The sequence below is a fragment of the Eleutherodactylus coqui genome, chromosome 1, assembly GCF_035609145.1.
Source record: "Eleutherodactylus coqui strain aEleCoq1 chromosome 1, aEleCoq1.hap1, whole genome shotgun sequence".
NCBI lineage: Eukaryota > Metazoa > Chordata > Amphibia > Anura > Eleutherodactylidae > Eleutherodactylus > Eleutherodactylus coqui.
Genome location: NC_089837.1, coordinates 217,804,597 through 217,829,162, shown reverse-complemented (window position 1 = coordinate 217,829,162; position 24,566 = coordinate 217,804,597). Strand labels below are relative to the sequence as shown.

At 44.9% G+C, this 24,566-nt stretch overlaps 1 protein-coding gene across 7 annotated transcripts in view; it reads right to left on the bottom strand.

The window, feature by feature from the left end:
* Nucleotides 1-24,566, bottom strand: part of LAMA2 (laminin subunit alpha 2) — an 834,596-nt gene that overhangs the window by 273,879 nt on the left and 536,151 nt on the right. For all 7 annotated transcript variants that reach the window (XM_066605535.1, XM_066605537.1, XM_066605536.1 and 4 more), the window contains 4 exons: nt 8,690-8,833; nt 5,855-6,034; nt 2,295-2,483; nt 2,085-2,203 (listed from right to left, as the gene is read on the bottom strand). In XM_066605535.1, coding sequence (XP_066461632.1) covers nt 2,085-2,203; nt 2,295-2,483; nt 5,855-6,034; nt 8,690-8,833 — 632 coding nt within the window. The remainder of the gene's footprint in view (nt 1-2,084; nt 2,204-2,294; nt 2,484-5,854; nt 6,035-8,689; nt 8,834-24,566) is intronic.

Here is a 24,566-nt window from a genome sequence, read left to right as displayed (position 1 = left end):
TCACTAGTGGCATCCCAGAGAGGTTTTAATATTTGCATTTGTATTCTGATTTTTTTGTGAATATGTTGAGAATGGTAGAGACTAGAGAGCTGAAACCCAGTCCAAAACCTTCGAAAATGCCTGATTTACCTACAGTGGGTCCGATAATTCTTTGAACCTTTTCAATTTTTTACATTTTGTTTTGTTGTAGCCCTGCACAAATTCAGTAACCTTCCTGCTCAACTATTGTTCTGCCATCTAGTGACCATTTTTAGAACTTCACCCACTGTGTATTACATTTAAATAAAGACTTTAGCTTAGTCACTGATTTATTTTATATAAAAAATTTACCAGAACCTTTTAAAAAAAAAATTGAAAAAAATCAAAATGACATAAAAACCTTATGTGATACATCATTTCTAAAGGTAAATTCAGATTTTACACCCCAAAATGCATAAGAATTGATATATCGCACACCAGATGCAAAAATGCTCTTGAGTAGAGATAAACGAGCATACTCGCTAAGGACAATTACTCGATCGAGCATTGCCCTTAGCGAGTACCTGCCCGCGCTCGGAAGAAAAGGTTCGGCGGCCGGCGCGGGTGACAGGTGAGTTGCGGCAGTAGGCAGGGGAGAACAGGGGGGGGAGAGGGAGAGATCTCTCCTCCGTTCCTCCCCGCTCTTCCCCGCCCGCCGCCGGCAACCGAACCTTTTCTTCCGAGTGCGGGCAGGTACTCGCTAAGGGCAATGCTCGATCGAGTAATTGCCCTTAGCGAGTATGCTCGCTCATCTATATTCTTGAGCAGTGTAATCGTTCTGTGTAAAAGTACAGGGTCTGAATACTTGTGCCAATGCAAAATGTTAGTCTTTCATAAAAGAAAAATGACAAAGATTTTTAACATTCTGTTTTCAGTTTGTCATTATAGGGTATTGAGTGCAGGATGATGGGGAAAACTTGAGGCCAAGGCCACTATTACCAAAATGTAAAAGACTATGTGGCAAATTTGGTGTAGAATGCTCCAGTTGTTTGGCCGTGTGTAAAAAGCAGACAACAGAAATCCATTTTAATGATTTAACTACACGAATATATATATGTTGGCTTCATATCAATGGCAAACAAAGTTTTTAATCACGAACACAAATAAACAGTTACACGAAATAGACCTTTGCAAAGCTGGGTAATTCTCCTAGTTTTAATCTATTTAATATTTTTTGTGGAAGCCCTGCAATTGTATATTAAATATATATTTAAAAAAATTAATATAGGACTACAATAAAAATTAATAGACTATTACTTTTTATTGTAGCTCTATATTTAATATTTTTATCACAGCACTGCAATTAATGAAGTTCTTATTGTAGTCCTACAGTTAAGGACATCTTACTCCATTTATGTATTTTTACAGGTTTTTTTGTGTTTAATGAATTTTTGATGCTCTGTATTTCTTTTTTATTGAATTGTTTAGTTTTTGTATCTCTTTTTCTATATGAAGCTTAGTTTGCTATTGGCATCTTTGTCCATTTATAAAATGTTGTTGCTTCACTTTTTTGTTCCATAACTTTTTATTAAATGATTTAACAATACCAATGATGAAATGAGCATTACAGTTGAGAATGTTAATGATAACATATAGCTTGCTAAGTGAAATTACTGGAGAAAATAAAGTAACTAACGGCAAACAATTAGAAACACAAGGTCCCCATTGTTGCTTCAATTACCTGCTGGGATCAGGTATGTGATGTCACAAGCTGCCGTTCTGCCCATGCTTTTTAAATGATTTAAGGCCAAGGACTTACGGAGCCAAGCAGGCTCTACATTCATTCTCCATCTGGAGACACTTGAAAAATAAATGAATGACCAAATTTTGTTGCCATGGGAAGCTTCAATTTCCATTTGCAGTAGTTTTCAAAGCTATAGTCACTGAAATGTAAGTTTCAGGGACACATTTTGACAATGGACATGAGACTGTTAGTACTTAGCAACAAGTAGTTATTTGTAAGCGAATTGTTACTTGCAATAGGCTTTATGTATTGAACAATCTATTGGGGAATAGTGGTGATGTATTAAACAGATTTTTTTTTCAAGAACAGAAACAAATAATACCTGGTTTGTCTCAATACTCTACCATACGATGCCTTAATTAGAATGTATTGTATGTCATATAGAACATCCATGAAGTCTTCACGACTCACAGATCCCCCATCCATATGTTTCCATTCAAACTGCAACACACAAGTAGAATGCATTACTTAACTTTAATCACCAATTTACTGCCTGTAAATCCAAAATACACATATAAAAAGAAATCAGTACCTCTGTCATATCAATGTCATGCCTGGTCAGTTGGCCATTCTGAGGATCTGCCACATTCCGTACAATGATTCTGTGGTTTGTCACAGGACCACCTCTAATAACAACTTGGGGCTCATAGGCTGATGGTCCAGTTTCTTCTCGGGCTTCAAAGTATATTGTGTACTTCAGCTTTCCTCCATAAGCAGTTAGCTTGAAAACAGAAAAAATATATATTGTGTATGAGATTATTACAAAACAGAGATATTATAACCATTATGTCAATTTGTTTAAAATTCTGAACTAATGAGATTTACTGGAATAAAAGTTTCTAATTTTTTGTGACACAATGCACTTTCAGATGTGTTTACAGTTAGTCCTTATACATATGATTATGGGGGTAATTCATTTCAGTAGAGCCATGCCTGTGGATAGAATAATGGTGATGATGAGAGATTTTTGTGTGTGTGCATATAATAAAACACAGCATGATCCATTGGATACTATGCATTAGGGCTTCTTCAGATAACTAAAGATAGTCTGTTTTAGCCCTCAGACTGATTCTAGTGTTTGCATTTACAATGTGATGCATTCAGACAAGCGTGTGCATACATACAAGTGCACATAACCACGCATCTATTCGAACCATGGGTTCTCTATGGTGTGTTCACATGTCCATGTTTTACAGGTGTGCAGACACGCACACCTGTAAAAGATAGGACATGTGTGCACTGCATAGGTCCGTGGTGCATGTCAATATTTGCAGCAGCAGCCGAGGCTCCATTGAAAACATTGCAGAGCATCGAGCACTTTGAAAAATGCTCGAATCTCTCATTGACTTCAATGGGGTCCGTTACTCGAAACAAGCTCTCAAGCATTACGAAAAGTTCAACTCGAGCAACGAGCACCCAAGCATTTCGGTGCTCGCTCATCTCTAATAATTAACAGTTTTTGGAAAATGTATTTACCCCTATCTGCTAATCTCTGATGATATACATCAAAAAAAGACAAAATCTATATATTTACTTTACACTCATACAGACTCGGTCCAACAATTTAGACAAATAAATATTTTTAATATGCTATAGATTGGGGGGAAAAAGAGTGACAAGATTTCCTTAATTTAGACCAAAAATTAAATAACAACCCAGTACACATACCAGTGTGAACCATTGAGGAAGTGGGCGAATAAAGAATGTGCATTAAATAACGATGACTACCTACATACTAAATTATTTTGAAAATATATCAATAAAATGCTCCTAAAAGAGACAAATAGTAAAATAATTCCACTTTCTGTTGCAGCACAAAAAAACTGTTATCTTTGTTTAAACCTATGAGGATGTTTCCCTGAGCAACATCTCAGATTCCTTGAACAATTTGCGATAATGCAAGAATCAAAAGACTAAAAGCAATCCCTCTTTTCAAGCCGATGATAGAAAAACATTTTCATTTAAGACATTTTACCCATAGGCAGGCAGTCAAACCCTCTTTTATTAAATTACATATTTGATGTAATTAATGCAACTGTGAAGATATAGGGAAAACACACAAAATAAAAATAAATCATCATTTATATTCCAAGCAAGTCATATTACAATAAAATAGGTTGCTTTCCAAATATTGATTGTGTTCCTTCCATGAGGACATAACAGACGCTGTGTAATGCACATTGTATACAAGTCTGTTCACTTTGCGTTTGACCTGGTGGATCTGATAGTTTCATCAATACTTCTAAAAGGTCATATTGTCTAAAGGCAAAAACACATGGGTGCCTGAGCTAATATGCTTGCCTCTACAGAGCGTATTAGCACATGACCCCGGAATTTTTTTTGGACTATTCAAACTCTGCACTTGTACACGCAAGTTTAAAAAAAAGAACGGGAATATAGGTCCTGCCCTATCTTTCTAACACCTAGTATTAACTACATGCGGGAAAGACAGGTCAAGTTTTATCTTTACTCGTGTGTAGTATTAAAATGCAAGAATCCCAATAGTGGAAACGAAACCATTGAAATCAATGCACGGGACTAAAACATGGCCATCTGTTTAAGCTCTAGCACAACCTGTGGCCATTGATGCCATTCTGCGCAGCTCCACAACCATCTGGACACACAAATGCTTGTCTGTGTGTAGCTGCTCACATGCAGTTTCCATGTCGGAGAGAACAGACAAGGCACACAGCTCAGGAGCAAGGACAAGCAAGTATCAATAGTCCATTGAATGACTATCTTTGGACTATCCTATATATATTTAAAGACTGGGGTCCCTTGACCTGTTTGGCACTTGAAAAAAAAAGTAATATATGCTTTTTTAATTCTGGACAATCTCTCTAACTTTTGCTAGAAAAACTCAGGCTGCTACCAAAATCACAACTCCTGGATGGCCACACATAAACAAATATAGCATACACATCTCCTGACAGGATATCACAAAATGATATATTTTTTTTAAAGCCGGTCGTCTCGTACCATACATCTTGACAGGTTGAGTCAAGAGGAAAGGAAGGACACATGTTCTTATGTTCTTATGACTAAGAAATGAGGAAGATATATGGTATAGTCACAAGCTTGTGCACTATTTAGAGTTTATAGGGGATTCAAAGTCTCTTGTTGAGAAGTACAAATAAAAAGTGTATCATCAAGTGTGAGTGAAGCTAATGAACCTTATTAAATCAATACTTAGACCACTTTGCATCTGTAAGTTATACCAAGGGCTCCTTCAAATGAGCCTAACTCAGAAACGCTGGCGATAGCATGATTTTTTGCCCCGTGACGGTTGTGGTATTGCACGTGTATATGTACCTTTTACTGTATTTTTTGTACTACTGGGGACTGCTCACATCAGTGCGGGACACACCTGCGCCATGATTTTAAAGGCTGTGCAGCCTTAAGTAGTCCTCACTGTGAAATTGCACAGTTCATTGTGCGATTGCAAGAGGATTGGGTTAGGAATTGCAATCCCCATAGACTCCTTTGTCTATGGGGATTGCAAAATAAATGCGCACCAAAATAGAGCATTTTGTGTACCTGTTTTCTACTTGCACAATGCACAGGCAAAAGCAAAAGTGAGAATGAACCCATGAAAACAATGGGTTCTATTTTCTGCACAGTGTGAGTAAGCCCTAAAGCTACTTTCAGATGGATAGCTAAAAGGTTGTGCCCGAGCTGTCTGATGTGCCGCAGACCACACATTTAATTAGCCTATTCTTCTGATTAAAAAAGACCATCTGCATACACTGAGTTAAATAAATCGATGATATTTCTTTTCGATTTCTAGACCGATTTTTTTTTTGTCTGAAAATCGAACAGAAATATCATCTATGTGCAAGTAGCTTTACAATTATTTATTTTGATAATCTAATTTTTGTAAATTGCAGAAGGTTTAGTCTTAAAGTCCTTTATTAGTTACAAAATGTTTATAAATGACATGTTAATGGCTCAATTATGCAGCACAAGGGTGTGAAAATAATGGAGCACAAAAAGTTATTAATGCCTAGGGCACTTTGTAGTCATGTTTTAGTGATATTCAGCAGTAATCAAAATAATTAAAATCTAACATAATGTGTTCATATAATTTTTTACCTTTCGACCTTCAAATTGTTCCGGTAGTTTCCAATAAAATGGTTCAGAGTGGAGCTCTTGTTTCACTTGATCAATGACTGCCACGATTTCCGGATGCTGGAAAAATACTCCTTTAGTAGTCTGATGCTGCAGGGTGAAGTCGGTCAGTTCTAGTACTGTCTGGTCAGGCTTTAATGATTGCTTCAAAGATTAAAGGAAAATGTTTTAAAAGAAAAGAATGAAGAAAATAGTGAACACTAGAGAAAAACTGATGCTAGAGGTAAATACTTTGTAATATGGATTCTTTTGTCTTTTTTATGTTTTGTTTTTTCTTCCCCACTTTAAAAAATCATAACCCTTTTATTTATGCATTGACATTGCTATCTGAGGCTTATTGTTTGTGGGAAGAGTTTTATTTTTCAGTGCTACTTTTTAATGTGGCATAAAATGTACTGAAAAGGTTTTAAAAAATCTCTAAGTGGAATGAAATAGAAAAAAAAAACACAATCCCACCATCTTTTGGATGCAATTGTTTTCAGGGCATAAACCCTGCGACAAAATGACTTGATAACTTAATTCTATGGGTCAGTACAAAAACAATGATACAAAAGTTTTAGATTTTTTTTTGATGTAGTACTTTCAATAAACAAACATCTTTGAAAAAAAAAAACATATATAGGAGGCAACCTTTATGACATAGTAGGCTGAGATATAGTGGACTTATATACAGCAGCTCCACTCTAGTTTAGCTCTAAATAATGCAGTCATCATATCATAGTCAGACACCAGCTCTGCACTGTGATAGTGACTACCATAGTTACCTCCAGTGATAACAGGTGACAGCTTCCTCTGACTGGTGTTATCCGTTTTTATCTTTTGGGGATCAGGCCATCACGAAGACTTCTTGAAGCCATGACTTGCAGTTCCATGTCTTGCGGCTAACGCCAATGAACCTCCTGATAATTGCTCCATAGTATGAATATCCTCTCTGTGGCCGACTACTAATAGTGCCATCCTCAGAAACCCCAACTAGTATTAGTGTCCCTCTCAATGGCCCCAACCTGTAATAGTAGCCCCAATAGTAATAGTGACTCCCCTTAGTGACGCGAATGATCATGCCTTGTATCATTGGTTCCAATAGTGATAGTGCTCCATTAACAACTCCCATAGTAATAGTACCTCTCCTTAGTGGCCCCAATGGTAACAGCACCCCATTTAGTGGGCTTAATAGTAATAGTGCACTCCTTAGTGGATCCAATAGTAACAGTGTTCCCCATTAGTAACTCTACTAGCATTAGTGCCCTCTCTTAGTTCCCTCCCCACCTGTGAACTGCCAGCCAAGCAGCAACTATGGCAGCAAGTACTTTGCTCACTCAAGCAGCTCGGGTCTGGCGGCAGTGGCTGCTGTATGCAGAGATCCTGACTTCTCTCCCAGTGCCTGTGTTGTGTACTGTATGTTCAGGAATCAAGATGTTGGGGGAGGACTCGGGGTCTTTGCATACAGCAGCTATGGTAGCTGGACTGGAGCTGATTGAGTGATTAAAGTATTTGCTGCCATGCTTGCTGCCCATCCAGAGGTGCTCATAAGGAGTAAGTATTTTTTACCACCCATTAATATGGCCAATAATAAATAAATACCACACTGTCCTTAGGACCTAATTACAAAAGGTTTGCTGGTCTTGCCAGCCATGACCCACCAGTATCATAACACATTCATCTTTTCACACTAGTGTTGTGGATTCAGTTTTGCAAAAATCCATGACAAATATGATGCATCTGTTATGATCCATTTTGGTCTGCCCTAATCAGAACAGAGGTACAGTAGGGTCCCATTCACCTCTATTGGTGCATATTATAGTGCCATACAACTTGAATTGTGTGTAGAATTGTAATACAATCATGCGAATAAGCCTTTTTCCTTTCTTTTTGATCTAAGCAATCTTGAGCATTAAAGGGGTTGTCCCGCGGCAGCAAGTGGGTCTATACACTTCTGTATGGCCATATTAATGCACTTTGTAATGTACATTGTGCATTAATTATGAGCCATACAGAAGTTATAAAAAGTTTTATACTTACCTGCTCCGTTGCTGGCGTCCTCGTTCCCATGGAGCCGACTAATTTTCGGCCTCCGATGGCCAAATTAGCCGCGCTTGCGCAGTCCGGGTCTTCTGCGGTCTTCAATGGGGCCGCTCGTGCAGAATGCCGGCTCCGTGTAGCTCCGCCCCGTCACGTGACGATTCCAGCCAATCAGGAGGCTGGAATCGGCAATGGACCGCACAGAAGAGCTGCGGTCCACGGAGGGAGCAGACCCCGGCGGCCATTTTCAGCAGGTGAGTATGAAGACGCCGGACCGCCGGGATTCAGGTAAGCACTGTGCGGTTTGTTTTTTTAACCCCTGCATCGGGGTTGTCTCGCGCCGAACGGGGGGGGTTTAAAAAAAAACAAAAAAAAACCCGTTTCGGCGCGGGACAACCCCTTTAAAGAACTATCACCACAAGCTGATACAATGTAACAATGTACATTAGTACAGTGTAGCAAACGATTCTTACAAAAGACTGATATTAGGCATTGACATGCTTTTATACTTGGGAAACCCCTTAACTATACATACACTAAACAAATCACTATTTGAATATAAGAATATAAAAGTTTTGAACTGTATAATGATAGGTAGCTTGGTTGAAAAGATTCTTGTCATCATCTAACAACAGGTAGAGTAGACTAATTGCAGTATAGGAATTTAAAAGAATACACTGAATGTTTTGGCATGTATTAGCTGCTTCAGCATGTTTTACTAAAATACACCAGCAGGAACCCACATTACAGTATTAAATGGCTCAACAGCTTTCTACTCACCCACATTCGGATCAGTCCATCTGCTTCTGTACACTGGTTAGTCAGGCCAAAGCAGTAACAGCTGCTACAACCAAGTGGATTCCCTTCATGAAGTCCAAAAGTGCTGGGTTTGCATCTGTCACAGTGGACTCCTTCCACATTCATCTGCAAGAGAGATACTTCACAATGTGAGTGGGTTTAAACTGATGTTTTCACTAACAAACTTAATGTTTTGGAATCCGAGTTTTTTATGGTCAAATACATGAAGAAGAATTTGGATGATGCTGTATATGTTTCCTACAAAAACCAATGGAAGATAGATACAAAACAGATACAATTTCAATGAAAATGATTCAACTCTCACTGTAAAGTAGGCTTATTTGCTAAATTTGCAAACCTGCACTTGTTTACAAAAAGAACAATCAAACAAGAACAATTCAGATAGCTCAACACAACTAATATAACAATAGGTCAACAAAAAAATGATACTTTAAATGACCACTTCAGTTTCAGAATTATTCAACTCTCTGAATACCTAATAAGAGAACACATGTGAAAATCAGGTGCTGCCGCACTCTAGGGCTTCATTAGTTGCATCAGGTGTGCTTGAAATAGAACACATTAAAGGAGTTGTCCCGCGCCAAAACTTTTTTTTTTTTTTTGCATAGGCAGGACAAACCCAAGGGATGTGTTGAAGTTAAAAAAAAAATTTTACTTACCCGAATCCCCTCTCTGCAACTTCTTCCTGCTTTTCCTCCAAGATGGCCACCGGGATCTTCACCCACGATGCACCGCGGGTCTTCTCCCATGGTGCACCGTGGGCTCTGTGTGGTCCATTGCCGATTCCAGCCTCCTGATTGGCTGGAATCGGCACACGTGACGGGGCGGAGCTATGCGATGCCGCATAGAAGGGGGTGGAGCCAGAACACCGCTCGTGCCCGGACCGACCAGAAGGGAGAAGACCCTTCTGCGCAAGCGCGTCTAATCGGGCGATTAGACGCTGAAATTAGACGGCACCATGGAGACGGGGACGCCAGCGCTGGGAAGGTGAGTATATAACTTCTGTATGGCTCGTATTTAATGCACGATGTATATTACAAAGTGCATGTATATGGCCATACAGAAGTGTTTAACTTAACTTGTCATCGCGGGACAACCCCTTTAACTATTTGGATTGACTAAGGCTTTGTTTACTGTGACATTTTATTGCATGATAGAAATATGCCTAAGTCAAGATAATGATCCGGAATGTTAAGAGAAAAGATCATTGTCTTACATAAACAAGGAAAAGGATGCAAAAAGTTAACAAAAGGTGCTGAATGTTCATAGAAATACAGTTGGAAGCATAGGTTGCAAGTTCAAAGTTAAAGGAATATTCCAGTTATAGGATATTTCTTCAGGTTTTCACTCATCCACTGGGTGTGCGAAAACTGATAGACTGGTGTGGGTCCAACCACTGGGATTCTCACTGAACTTGAGAACAGGGGTCTTGTGCCCCCATCCTCCTCACTTCCGAGTGGTTTCATTTACCCACAGTGATGTCTTTGAATGAAGCACAGGTCGTGCTTGCACAGCTGCCATTCCCTTCATTTTAATGGGGCTGATGGAAATAGTCAAACCCTTTGTACTTGGCTATCTCTAGCAGCCCCATTTAAAATTAATGGAGCAGCAATGAGCCAGTGCAACCTGTGCTACATTCAATCTCGTCCTCACTGCGGTGGCTGCAGTGAGGAGGGCATGGGAAATGTGACCCTCCATTCTTGAAATCAGTGAGGATTTCAGCAGTCAAACCTCCACCAATCTATCAAGTGGACGGGTGAAAACGGTAAAAAAAAGTCCCGTAACCAGAATACCTTTTTTAAAAAAACACAGGATACACGACCTAGATATGGCAGAAAAAGAAAGCTATCACTATCTGCCACCTGATTCCTGAGGAGGCAAGTGTAACCCTTGAGTAACTCCAAAAGACCTACAACAAGATTTGGTGCCAGCAGGCTTTGAGGTTTCTATTGGCACATATTTAACACTGAAGATCTTCATGTCTGAACTCCAAAACATACAGCTCTACTGACCCAAAGGCACACGAAAAGTCAACTCCAATAGGCTCAAAACTATATAAATAAGCCATAGATGTTTTGCAATTCTGTTCTGTGAACCTAAAAAACAAAATTGGAACTTTTCGATCCTATGGATCAATAGTATGTCTGGAGGAAGAAGAATGAAGCATACTCTGAAAAGAACACCATGCCTAAAGTCAAACATGGTGGTGGTTCGGTGATGCTGTGCGGCTGCTTTGTTTCCTCTGGCAATGAAAACCTGCAACCTGTGGAGCTCAAGATAGATTCAATCACGTATAAGAAAATGCTAGAATAAAATTTTATGTCTTATGTGAGAAAGATGAAGCTTAAATGGGTTCTGTCAGCAAAATAAAAAAATCTATACTCACCTGTGCCTTACCAGGCTGTTTACCAAGAACATGCTGCTCTTCTCATGTCCTTTCTAAAGGACAGTCGCAGCCTTTCTATCACAGTGCAGAAGCTGGTAAAGTTTCAGCTTCTTTCTGCCACTGCTTCGACCACTGCCTGACGGCAAGTACTGCCTCCCAGGTCAGTGGTTGACTCGTCACAAGTGACACGTCGCCCACTGCCTGGCCTGGCCGCGTCTAACCTGTGATATCCTCAGAGATACGACAGCCAGTGCGCATGCGTGCCCCTTCCCGGCACACTTGCGCACTTGCTGTTGACTCTTCTTCATATTACAGGGCAGTCCCGGCCAGGTCAACGACAAAAGAAGGGTCAGCACACAGGTGCCTATGGGAGATGATCTCTCACGTGCCAGGTAAACAAGGGAGGGAAGAAATACAACGGATTAAGTAAGTTTACTATTTTAAATAATGATCCTATTGTAATTCCCTTTTATGATCAGTTACTCTGTGCTTGAGAAAGGAGCATTTGTGGCTCCGAAATGCGATGCACTCTGTCTCTCTATTAAATGAATTTTACATGTTTAAGTTTATCACAGAGGGCTCTTCATTATCAGACTACGTCCCGCCAAATATATCAGCTCAGTCCCACACCTATGTCTATACAGACTGTGTCAACTGGTGTTTCTATAGGTCACCCTGAGTGCAGGAGGCATCTTTTACTTGTTTTTACTTTATTCTGCATTGTTTCTGGGGGGTTCACCTCCCAGCCTCTCTCCATGCATGCTCTCTCCTGATGTCCCGCCTGGGGTAGGGTTTCCTTCACCTGTGATGACTATAATGCTCTGCGCCCCCCACTTGCTGTTTCTGCGAACTATCCCAGGTTTACTTGTTTCCAACAATCGACAGAGGCGCTGTCCAGATCTTCTTTTTTGCTGTGCCACATTCCCTGTATAGTATGCAGGGTAATATGAGCATTCGTATAAGGGAATGCTATTCATTCAGCTTCAAGATTCAAAAAATGAGAGTCTGTCAAACTCTGTCTGTAAGGAAGTATGGAGGGAGGGAAATTAGCTACAACTAGAGATGAGCGAGCGTACTCGTCCGAGCTTGATGCTCGTTCGAGTATTAGGGTACTCGAGATGTTTGTTACTAGAGACGAGCACCACGCGGTGTTCGAGTCACTTCCATTTTCTTCCCAGAAAATTTCGCGCCGTTTTCTGGCCAATAGAAACACAGGGAAGGCATTACAACTTCCTCCTGTGACGTTCCAGCCCTATCCCACCCCCCTGCAGTGAGTGGCTGGGGAGATCAGATGACACCCGAGTATATAAACTGGGGCCGGCCACGGCTCGCCACAGATGCACACTGAGAGACATTAGGGAAAGTGCCGTCCTGCGGTAGCTGCTATAGGGAGAGTGTTAGGCTGTTATCTTCATCTTCAAGAACCCGAACGGTCCTTCTTAGGGCCACATCTGACCGTGTGCAGTACTGTTGAGGCTGCTTTTAGCAGTTTTGCAAATTTTTTCTTTTTGCATATCGGGCGTGCAGACCATAGCGTCCTCAGTCTGCAGTCATTTTACTGAGTATAGGGGCAGTACTGGTGAGGCAGGGACAGTGGTACAGGGAAAGAGATATACTGTCTATATAGGCAGTGGGCTTTTTCAAAAAAATTGGAAAAAAAAATCTTTGGGCTGCCTGTGACCATGTTCAGTTTACTGCGTGTCTGCTGGAGGTAGTAGTCACTCATTAATACCCAGCTAAGCATTACAGCAGGCTTGCGCATAATTGTTTCCTGGCTCTGCTGTGTCCGTTACATGATCCCCCTATACTGTGCTCCCCCTATACTGCTGCTAGTGATATGTTACTGGGGCCTGTCCAGACTGCTACTACTACTGAAATGGAACTAATACTGTGCTCCCCCTATACTGCTGCTAGTGATATGTTACTGGGGCCTGTCTAGACTGCTACTACTACTGAAATGGAACTAATACTGTGCTCCCCCTATACTGCTGCTTCGGAATTGTTACCGGGGCCTGTCTTGACTGCTACTATTACTGAAATGGGCGGTTGGGCAGCATGTTACCCAGGAGAAGTGGCAGTGGAGTGTCATGCAGGCAGTGATTGTGCTTTGTGGGAGGTAGTGTGGTGCTTAGCTAAGGTATGCCTTGCTAATGAGGGTTTTTCAGAAGTAAAAATTGTTGGGAGGGGTGGGGCACTCTTGCCGCTATTGTGGCTTAATAGTGGGACCTGGGAACTTGAGATGCAGCCCAACAGGTAGCCCCTCGCCTGCCCTATCCGTTTCTGTGTCGTTCCCATCACTTTCTTGAATTTCCCAGATTTTCACAAATGAAAACCTTAGCGGAGCATAGGTCCTATGCAAAAATGCTCGGGTCGCCCATTGACTTCAATGGGGTTCGTTACTCGAAACGAACCCTTGAGCATCGCGGGAAGTTCGACTCGAGTAACGAGCACCCAAGCATTTTGGTGCTTGCTCCAAAACCATACCTGTGCTTGCTCTACAACCATACCTGTAATGGAAAGGGTTTGATGAATGCCTAAATAAGGTAGGTACTGATGTAGGGAACAGGTCCCTACCTAACAATGACCCAGAACAGGAAATGCTCATTCACCTTTAGGCTTGATAAAGGGCTACACGTGAACATGATATATCTCCTGAAACGCGTTGCCATATTAGCCCCACAGACTTTTTTATATATGTTGCATTTTTCATTTTAACTTTTGTGCTTATCACTTGTATCTTGATTTCAATGTGTGGCATATTGCCTTTATATTAAATGAAGGATTTTTTAAGTTGACACTCACATTGTTATGCAGTTAAAATTGTGTGCCACAATCCCACTGTCATCCATCTTGGTGCTGTTGTCTGGATCCCGGACTACTGAACACAAAGTTGAGATGTGCCTTCCCGGACTGCTACAGAGGAGGTTTGTCACCTATATGGGGCCCTCTATGCAAGTAAGTGCCTCTCCATCAATTATCATTCGTACTGAGTAAACGCACAGGAGCGCCAGGGTTATTTACACATTATCTTCCTATGTCTGCTGTGTGTATCTGTGCAGTAGTTTTGGAGAAACTTGCACTTTATCAATAACAGCACGGGTATAGAGGACTACTTAAAGTAGTCCTGGATTTTCATAAGCTGCAGGCTAGCTACACCCACCTCCAACCTCCAGCCATTGACTGGCTGCTGTCAGCCTATAACTGTGCATAAATAGGAGAGCCGCTGGGTGTAGCCAGCATGCAGCTCATGAATATGCAGTACTAGTTCTGCATCTGGGTGATATGAATAAAATGCATTTTTCTGCAAAACTACTGCACAGATCAATACAGCAGACATATCACTGCAATCAGTGTGACAGGCACTACCTTATAAACAAAAAAGGAAAAAGTCAGCGCTTCCCAAGTATAAATTTATAGGTGCATTTTAAACTGTGGCCACAACTAAACAGTACAAGCAGAAACACATGGTACACCCCTCCTATACATTTTTTTATCAGAAAAATACCTAACTCTAATGTATATACTAGTCACATTAAAATATGCAGGGATCTCAGTTTAAAGACCCAAGAGAGATGCTAAAAGGCAGGAACCCATCTTTTCCAGGTTATAATTAAACCACCTGCTATTAATGTTAGGACCCACCCAAAAGCATGATCACCTGGACGTTGGTGGATGGTCCATTATACTTTGATCAAACTATATACTGAGAACCTTGCATTTTCTATTGTGGCTAGTATATACATTAGAGTTAGAGTTGAGGTTTAGCTGGGTCTAGCTGCTCAGAGAATATCACCAGACCAGAGATTGGAGTTCCAGGAAGATAATTTACATATTCCCTGTGTATTCTGTGAAGAGTCACTGTGATTGGAAAGATTGCTGCGTTTAGCTGAGTCTGGCTGCTCGGAGGACATCGCCAGACCGTTTTACACTTAGTATCATCTTATAGGTAATATATCCTTACTACTGTTCTTGACTTTTAGAAACTTGAGAGTGTACATCAACTGAAAACATGGAAGACGTGATGAGTCATTGTTACCTTGCAGGGCGGCGCTGGGTCCCGCGGCCGGCGCGCGCCGCTCCGAGGTCGGCTTCGGCGTCCCGGAGCTGTGCTGTCAGGGATCTCCCGGCGGCGTGGAGCAGCCAGCGTGCAGCAGCGTGGAGCAGCCAGCGTGCTGCGGCGTGGGCGTGTCCGCCCGTAGGGCGCCGCCAGCTCTCATCCACCTCCCTTATGCAACAGTGGGAGAGTCGGCTCCTCCAACTCTCCGCCCCTGGGCGGAGGCTTTTAGTTAAAAGGCTGGCAGTGACCTGAACTCACTGCCAGTTATTGGTTCTGCTAGCCTCTAGTCAGGTCTATTCTAGTCTGTCCTAGTTGCTTGTCAGTATCCTTTCGTTTGCCTGTGAGCTACACCTCCAGCCTTGATTCACCTAGTAGTTTTGTTGGTCTGTTACACCTGCCTCTTCTGTCGGCACTCTGTCCCCTGTTAGTAGTTCCATCTAGGTAGTCGCCAGGTCCCTAGCCAGCGCAGGGACTGCCGCCCAGTTGTCCGCCTGGGGTTAGCCAGGGCCGAGGCAAGTAGGCAGGGACAGTGGGGTGCAGGAGATCAGGGCACCCCAACTGGCGCTCGGGGGGCAGAGTGCCGTAACATAATAACTGGCCCTTAAAAACCGTTTGTCATGGAGGCGATCAGTTCCCTCACGAACCAGCTGCAGGCCCTGGTGCCTGTGATCCAGGATTTATCCGCCCGCATGGTGGCCCAGGAGCAGCGGGGGGTGTCGCAGGGGTCGGACGCCTCGACCAGCCCCGAACCCAAGTGCCCTCTTCCCGAGGTGTTTTCTGGGGAGAGGAACAAGTTTTTTGTTTTCCGACAGGCGTGTCGCCTGTTTTTTCGCATGCGTCCCCGTTCTTCCGGGTCGGAGGCTCAGAGGATCGGGCTGATAATGTCCCTGCTGCGGGGCTCTGCCCAGACATGGGCCTTCTCCATCCCCGAGGGTTCCTCCTGCCTGCAGTCCGTGGACTCCTTTTTTCAGGAACTCGGGGGTATCTTCGACGAACCGGACCGAGCGGGGTTGGCGGTTTCACGGTTGTTGGCGCTGCGGCAGGGGTTGTCGTGTGTGGAGGATTATTGCTCCAACTTCAGACGCTATGCGGGGGATACGACATGGAACGATAGCGCGTTGAAGGACATTTTTCTGCAGGGCCTCTCGGACGCAGTTAAAGACCTGTTAATTTCCCATCCCGTTCCCGGGTCCTTAAGGGAGGCTATGGAGCTAGCGGTGAGGGCAGATAGGAGGCTCAGGTCTAGGAAGCAGGACAGGCAGACCCGTAGAGTCAGGGAGGTCAGTGGCCCCGGTCCCTCCTCCTCCTTACCAGTCTCTGCGCCCGAGCCGATGGAGGTGGACCCGCTGGACCCCAAAGAGCGACGCCGGATCCGTTTGTTGCATCGTCTCTGCCTCTACTGCGGGAAAGCTGGACATCGGGTGATAACCTGCCCACTGAGGTCTCAACGCCCGCAGCCGGAACCGGCGGAAAACTCCGAGTCCTAGGCGATTGCAGGGAGGATCGCCTAGGACTTCAGGTACTTCCTAAACTTTTGGTACCGTGTCATGTTAGATTCTGGGATTTTTCCCGTTCAGGGCGGGCGTTTATTGATTCCGGAGCAGCCGCTAACTTGATAAGTCTGTGTTTTGACGGTCTCTGAGGGCGGAATTTGTGGCGATGAAGACGCCAATTCATTTTACCAGTATTGATGCTACCCCTCTCTCTACAGGCTTGGTACGATGGAGGACCCCAAGATTACAGTTCACGGTGGGGGTCCTCCACTCGGAAGAACTGTCTTTCTTGGTTATGGAAAAAATGTCGGTTGATGTGGTGCTTGGTATGCCCTGGTTGGCACTGCACAACCCCCAATTTGATTGGGCCACCCGGGAATTGACTCATTGGGGGTCATCGTGTCACAATCACCTGTCTACCATAGCTGTGTGCTCCGCAGATACGGTGCTCATTCCGGAGTATTTGTCAGACTTTCAGGATGTATTCTCCAAACAACTGTCTAAGGCTCTGCCTCCTCATAGGGAGTGGGACTGTGGTATCGACCTGATTCCCGACGGTCCCATCCCTAAGGGAGCCATTTTCAATCTGTCAGGCCGTGAGCATGAAGCCCTCAAGTCCTATGTCTCGGAAGCTCTGGCCAACCGACATATCCGGCCGTCCAGGTCCCCTGCCGGGGCAGGTCTCTTCTTTGTAGAGAAGAAGGACGGGACACTAAGGCCTTGTGTGGATTATCGGGCCTTGAATAAGATCACTGTGAAGAACCAGTGCTCCTTGCCCCTAATTCCTGACTTGTTGAATCAGGTGGTGGGGGCTCACTGGTTCTCCAAACTGGACTTAAGGGGGGCTTACAATTTAATTCGCATCAGAGAGGGAGATGAATGGAAGACAGCGTTCAACACCCCGTTAGGACATTTTGAATGTCTGGTCATGCCTTTTGGACTCTGTAATGCCCCCGCTGTGTTTCAGGGTTTTATGAACACAGTCTTCCACGACTTCCTGGGGGTATTTCTGGTCATCTATCTGGACGACATCCTGGTGTACTCACCTGACTGGGACTCACATGTGCGGCACCTGAGGTTGGTCCTGACCCGTTTGCGCGAGTATCAACTTTTTGTCAAATTAGAGAAATGTACATTTGGCTCTAAACAAGTATCCTTCCTTGGTTATGTAATCTCACCCACAGAGATTCAGATGGAGTCTGATAAAGTAGCAGCAATCTCCCAATGGGTCAGACCCGACAACCTCAAGGCTCTCCAGCGGTTCTTAGGTTTTGCAAATTTCTACCGCAAATTCATTAGAAATTACTCAGTTATTGCTCAACCTCTAACCGACCTGACTAAGAAGGGGGCTGACTTGGGTAAGTGGTCGCCTGCAGCCCTTGAGGCCTTTAGCCGCCTAAAAAAGGCATTCACGACTGCCCCGGTGCTAATACAGCCGGACGCACGACTACCCTTTTTTATTGAGGTAGACGCGTCGGAAGTGGGGACAGGAGCAGTATTGTCGCAGGAAGTCAGTGGGAGGTCTGGCTATAGCCCATGTGCGTTCTTTTCGCGAAAGTTCAATTCAGCAGAGCGCAACTACGACGTGGGTAACCGTGAATTGTTGGCTATCAAATGGGCTCTGGAAGAGTGGCGACACCATCTTGAGGGTGCTAGACACCCAATTACCGTATATACTGATCACAAGAATCTGGTATATCTCGCCAATGCGAAAAGACTCACTGCTCGTCAAGCCAGGTGGGCGTTGTTTTTCGCCAGGTTTAACTTCGTCGTGACATATATCCCCGGAGAGAAGAACGTGAAGGCGGACGCCCTGTCACGGAGTTTCGGGGTACCAGACAGTGGGACCATGACTCCCGAGAATATCTTAGCCCCCGGCGTGGTGGTGGCAGCGTTAGAGTCTAACTTCGTCCCTCAACTACAGGATGCTCAGCAGGACGCTCCGTCAGGGGTGCCGGAGGGCAGATGTTTTGTGCCAGAGACCCTACGCCCTAGAGTCATGGATGAGTCCCACTCGTCGGCTCTCGCCGGGCATCCAGGGTTCCAGGGGACCCTGGAGCTTTGCTCCCGATACTTCTGGTGGCCAGGCATGTCTCAGGAGATCCGCAACTTTGTGAGGGGTTGCTCGGTCTGTGCTCGCAATAAGAGTCGGCGGCGTCCTCCGGAGGGTCCTCTGAGACCACTACCGGTTCCTTCCAGTCCCTGGTCACACTTATCAGTAGATTTCATCACTGACCTACCAGAATCCCAGAAGTGCACCACTATCTTAGTGGTGGTCGACCGGTTCTCAAAGATGGCACATTTTGTGGTGTTAAAAAAGCTACCCTCGGCAAAAGAATTTGCCACGATTTTTGTAAAGGAAATAATTCGCCTACATGGGGTTCCCCAAAATATTGTATCTGATCGCGGGGTTCAGTTTGTGTCGCAGTTTTGGCGTGCCTTCTGCAGAAACCTGGGAACGTCGCTTTCCTTCTCGTCAGCGTTCCACCCGCAGACTAATGGTCAGACTGAGCGGAAGAACCAAGACTTAGTGCAATATTTACGGTTGTTTGCTAGCGAAAAGGCTTACCAGTGGGCAGAGTTCCTGCCGTTGGCAGAGTTTGCACTAAACAACCGCCTTTGTTCTTCTACTGGGGTGTCTCCATTTTTTAGTGTATACGGTCAGCATCCTCGCTTCCTTACAGCAATCCCTACTCCGTCGCTCTGTCCGGCAGCTGATGACGCCACAGATACGCTTCGGGGAGTATGGAAAGAGGTGCAGAGAAACTTGGAGGCAGCGGGGGCCCGTATGCAGTTGCGCAGTGGGAAGAGTCTGTCTGTGTCTGAACCTTACAGGGTGGGACAGAAGGTATACCTGTCTTCTAAAAATCTCAAATTGCGGGTCCCGTCCTTGAAGCTGGCGCCACGTTACGTGGGGCCGTTTGCCATCACACGTGTGGTGAACCCACTCGCCTACGAGCTGGGGTTGCCAGCCACATGGAGGGTTCACAGGGTATTCCATAAGTCGCTGCTGAAACCTTTTGTCCCTTCGGTGATACCCACCTCCGGTCCCCCTCCGCCCACCCTGGTCCGGGATGAAGTCGAATACGAGGTCCAGGAGATACTGGACTCTCGTCGGTGTCGAGGAATCCTACAATACTTGGTGGCCTGGAAGGGTTTTCCACCAGAAGATCATTCCTGGGTGGCCGCATGTGATGTTCATGCTCCCGTGTTGGTACGGCGGTTCCACCGTCGTTTTCCAGATAAGCCTGGTCGAGTTTCCGGGGGCCCGGAGGTCCCCCGTCAGAGGGGGGGTAATGTTACCATGCAGGGCGGCGCTGGGTCCCGCGGCCGGCGCGCGCCGCTCCGAGGTCGGCTTCGGCGTCCCGGAGCTGTGCTGTCAGGGATCTCCCGGCGGCGTGGAGCAGCCAGCGTGCAGCAGCGTGGAGCAGCCAGCGTGCTGCGGCGTGGGCGTGTCCGCCCGTAGGGCGCCGCCCGCTCTCATCCACCTCCCTTATGCAACAGTGGGAGAGTCGGCTCCTCCAACTCTCCGCCCCTGGGCGGAGGCTTTTAGTTAAAAGGCTGGCAGTGACCTGAACTCACTGCCAGTTATTGGTTCTGCTAGCCTCTAGTCAGGTCTATTCTAGTCTGTCCTAGTTGCTTGTCAGTATCCTTTCGTTTGCCTGTGAGCTACACCTCCAGCCTTGATTCACCTAGTAGTTTTGTTGGTCTGTTACACCTGCCTCTTCTGTCGGCACTCTGTCCCCTGTTAGTAGTTCCATCTAGGTAGTCGCCAGGTCCCTAGCCAGCGCAGGGACTGCCGCCCAGTTGTCCACCTGGGGTTAGCCAGGGCCGAGGCAAGTAGGCAGGGACAGTGGGGTGCAGGAGATCAGGGCACCCCAACTGGCGCTCGGGGGGCAGAGTGCCGTAACAGTCATAAGGTGAGCTGTAACATATGCTATATGTTTACAGACCTATCAGAGGGAAAGCCAAACTTCACCTGCCAGAATTGCAAGCTTGTCTCTATTGAAGGAAATGGCAGGGCCAGGCTTTTATAGGATGTCCTATCTGAGAGAACAGGGTGGAGCCAAACAGGAAACTGGATCAGGAGAAGGAATCAAGGTCATGCTGCCACCTGGAACACAGGAGCTCCTGAGTTCGCGTCCTGACAGTAGTAAGGATCCAATGGCTGGATATTCTTAAGGACAGAAATGTCCAAGAAGGTTGGAAAATATTGCCAAATTAGATTATCAAAGCACAATTGTTAACAATCCCTAACAGAAGGAAGAATGGGAAACATTTAGGCTGGGTTCACACTGGGCGGAATTGCCGGGAAATTTCGGTGCGGAATGCCCACATGGGATTTCTGCCCCAGGCTCCTAATCCTGGGTTTGGCAAAGTGGACAAAATTTAGTAAAACTCTTGTCCACCCACTGCGGCCAAGCTGTACTAAAATTGACATGCCGTGCAGAAAGCGAAGACACGGCATGTCAATTCTTTTTTCATTTGCGCAGCGGCCTCTCTTCTCTCTATGTGGAGAGATGGCCGCAGCATAATGCAGGCCGCTAAGCCACTTCAAACCCACAGCTGAAGGCTGCTGGTTTTGAAGCTGCACTTACCAAACGGAAATCTTGCGTTTTTTCAGTATTGTCATTTCACGAGATTTCCGTCCCATGAGAACTAAGCCTTAAAGAGACCAAGATGGATGAACACAGAACTTACATACATGCTAAAAAGGAAGAAAAATATCTTTAGCAAATGGAAGAAGGAATACAAATATAATACAGTCTGCAGAAACTGTAGGGTAAGTGTCAGAAAAGTTAATACTGAATTAACGGCTTGTGACATAGGCCAAAAGGTTGTTTACAGGATGGGAATGGTGAATTAGTTACAAATGATGTTGAGAAGGTCTAAATTTTAAATTCCTATTTTGTATCTATTTTCTCCCATAAAGTAGATATAACATCAGCTGATCATCCATGTGCTATTAAAAGAATAAAAGAATGCTGGCTATCTATAAGCAGAGATATGGTCCAGCTGTGCTCTTCATACCCAGCTCGGAGCGCTCAGCTGTATAACAGCTAGGAGGGATAGCTAACACTAAAGAAGAGAGAAAGGGGTCAAAAAGATCTAGACAAGCTTGAACAGTGGGCGGCAACTAACAGAATGGTATTTAACAAGGAGAAATATAAGTTCCTACATCTGGGCAAGAAAAATGAAAAAAAGCACATACAGAATGGGAGGAATTGGGCTAAGCAGCAGGACATGGGAAAAAGACTTGAGTATACTAATAGATCACAGACTGAGCATGACTGAACAGTGTGATACAGCAGCAAGAAAGGCAAACAGAATTCTGGGATGCATTGAGATAGATAGAGTTTAGATCACATGAAGTAATCCTCCTCCTCTACTCTTCCTTAGGCTGCCTGTCCATGGGTGTAGCGATACCCCTCGTTGGATCTCCGCTGTGGGGGCCGCCGCCCGGGAGCAGGGTAGAGCTAGCGGTTCTCCGCACTAAATCTATCTGACAGCATGCTGCGATTTGCCGCCTGAGAGTGGAGAATCGCTGTGATTCCCTACTCGTGGACAGGGGGGCTGCGCTTTCCATAACAACACTATGGACAGCGTTCACTGCGTTCCCCGCGGCCAAATTATCGATGCGGGGAACGCAATGAAAATCTGCCCTTGGAGAGGCAGCCTTAGTCAGACCTTATCTGGAATACTGTGTCCAGTTCTAGGCACCCCAGTTTTAAAAAGACATAGACAGCAAGAAGCAAGTTCAGAGAAGAGTTACCAAGATGGTGAGTGGTCTGCAAATCATGTCCTATGAGGAATGGTTAAGGATCTGGGAGTGCTTAGCTTGCAAAAAAGAAGGCTGAGGGGAGACTTAATAGCTGTCTACAAATATTTAAAGGGCTGTGACAGTGTAGAGGGATCAGCCCTATTCTCATTTGTACAAGAAAAGACTAGAAGCAATGGGATGAAACTGTAAGGGAGGAGACAAAGATTAGTTATTAGAATAAACTTTCTGACAGTGAGGATGATCAATGAGTGGAACAGGTTACCACGGGAGGTGGTGAGTTCTCCTTCAATGGAAGTGTTCAAACAAAGGCTGGACAAACATCTGTGTGGCATTATTTAGTGAATACTGCACTGAGCAGGGGGGTGGACCAGATGACCCTGGAGGTCCCTTCCAACTGTACTACTATCTTTAGTCTTTTATTCTGCATAAACAATCAGCGATGACCTCATTGCTTATCATTTAGCTTAAACAGTGGCCGTTTAGTAGTAAATGCTGTGTTATCTCAATGGAGAGGGGCGGGGGGAGCGAGAGGAGAGAAATCTCCTGCACTGCCCCGCCCCCTGCTGGCAGCTCTATGAGTGAGCCAGCACCAATAGCTCCCTTACAGCAGCTCCCTTACAGCAGCACGGGAGTGAACAAACACAGGGATGAGTGACATTTGTCCCGTGTAAATGAACCTTGAGTCTTGCCTTATGATAATATTTACTGAACTCATCCACAGCATCTTGGGGGGTATAAATCTTCATATTGAAGGAGTGGGACTACAAAGTTACTGTGGGTTTAGCCAGGTCTAGCTGAAAGGAACACATCAGTGCACACAATTTTAAACTTAGAAACATCTTATAGGTTAAATAGCATTACAAGAATTCTTTACTATTAGAAGTTTGCTATTTATTATTAAAAGTTTGGAAGTGGACATAAACTGACTATGTGCAACATGGAGGGGAGAGTAGTTGTATGGTGATCTGCAACATATGCTACATGTTTACAGACCTACCAAAGAAAAAGCCAAACTTCACCTGACACAAATTCAAGTTTGTGTCTCTACTGGAGGAAAAGTGCAAAGTCTTCAGGAGAGAATAGCTACACTGAAGCTCATTAAGGAAGGTGAGGATTTCCTTGAGGGCTTAGTCAGACGGGCGTTTTTTGCCGCGATTTGCGCATGCGTCTGGCGATTTTTTAAAACCATTGCTTCGCAATGGTATCGGACACATGAGCGCTTTTTATGCGCTCGTCCGAAAAATTATAGAACAAAAAATCGCAGATCGCACCTATCTGCGATCTGCGATTTCTGTTCGCTTCTGTATATGCGCTCAACGGGGCCGGCGGCAGCAGCGCCGACCCCATTGAGAACATATAGAAGACAAATCATTCTTCTCTGCCACAGCTGTAACAGCTGTGGCAGAGAAGAACGATGTTTGCCCATTGAATTCAATGGAGCGGCAATACAGCCGCTCCATTGAAAGCAATGGGCTGCCGGCGTGCGCGGGGTGAATTGTCGGGAAGGGTTTAAATATATAAACCCTTCCCTGCAATTCATGCTAAAATGTGTTAAAATAAAAAAAAATTGTATACTCACCTTTCCGCTGCAGCCGGAGTCCAGCCGCGGCCGCTGTCAGTTCTCCTGAACTGCTTCTCTGCACTATTCAGCCGGCGGGGCTTTAAAATCCCCGCCTGCTGAATGATCCGCCTCTGATTGGTCACAGCCTGACCAATCAGAGGCCGGTTTCACTCACACACCCATTCATGAATGGGTGAGTGACTGCTGCCTCTCAGCGCTGAGCCAATCAGGGGCAGGTCTGACTCACATCCATTCATGAATTCATGAATGGGTGTGAGTGAGGCATGCCTCTGATTGGCTCAGCGCTGAGCCAATCAGGGGGCAGGTCTGACTCACACCCCATTCACACCCACTGCAGGACGGCCGCTCGGAGCTGCCGGCAGAAGGTGAGAATGCAATTTTTTTTTTTTTTTACACATTTTAGGATGAATTGCAGGTAAGGGCTTATATATTTAAGCCCTTACCGACAATTCATCCCGGGCTCGCCCGCAGCGCATTGCTTTCAATGGAGACGGCTGTATTGCCGTCTCCATTGAATGCAATGCGCTGGACAGCTCCG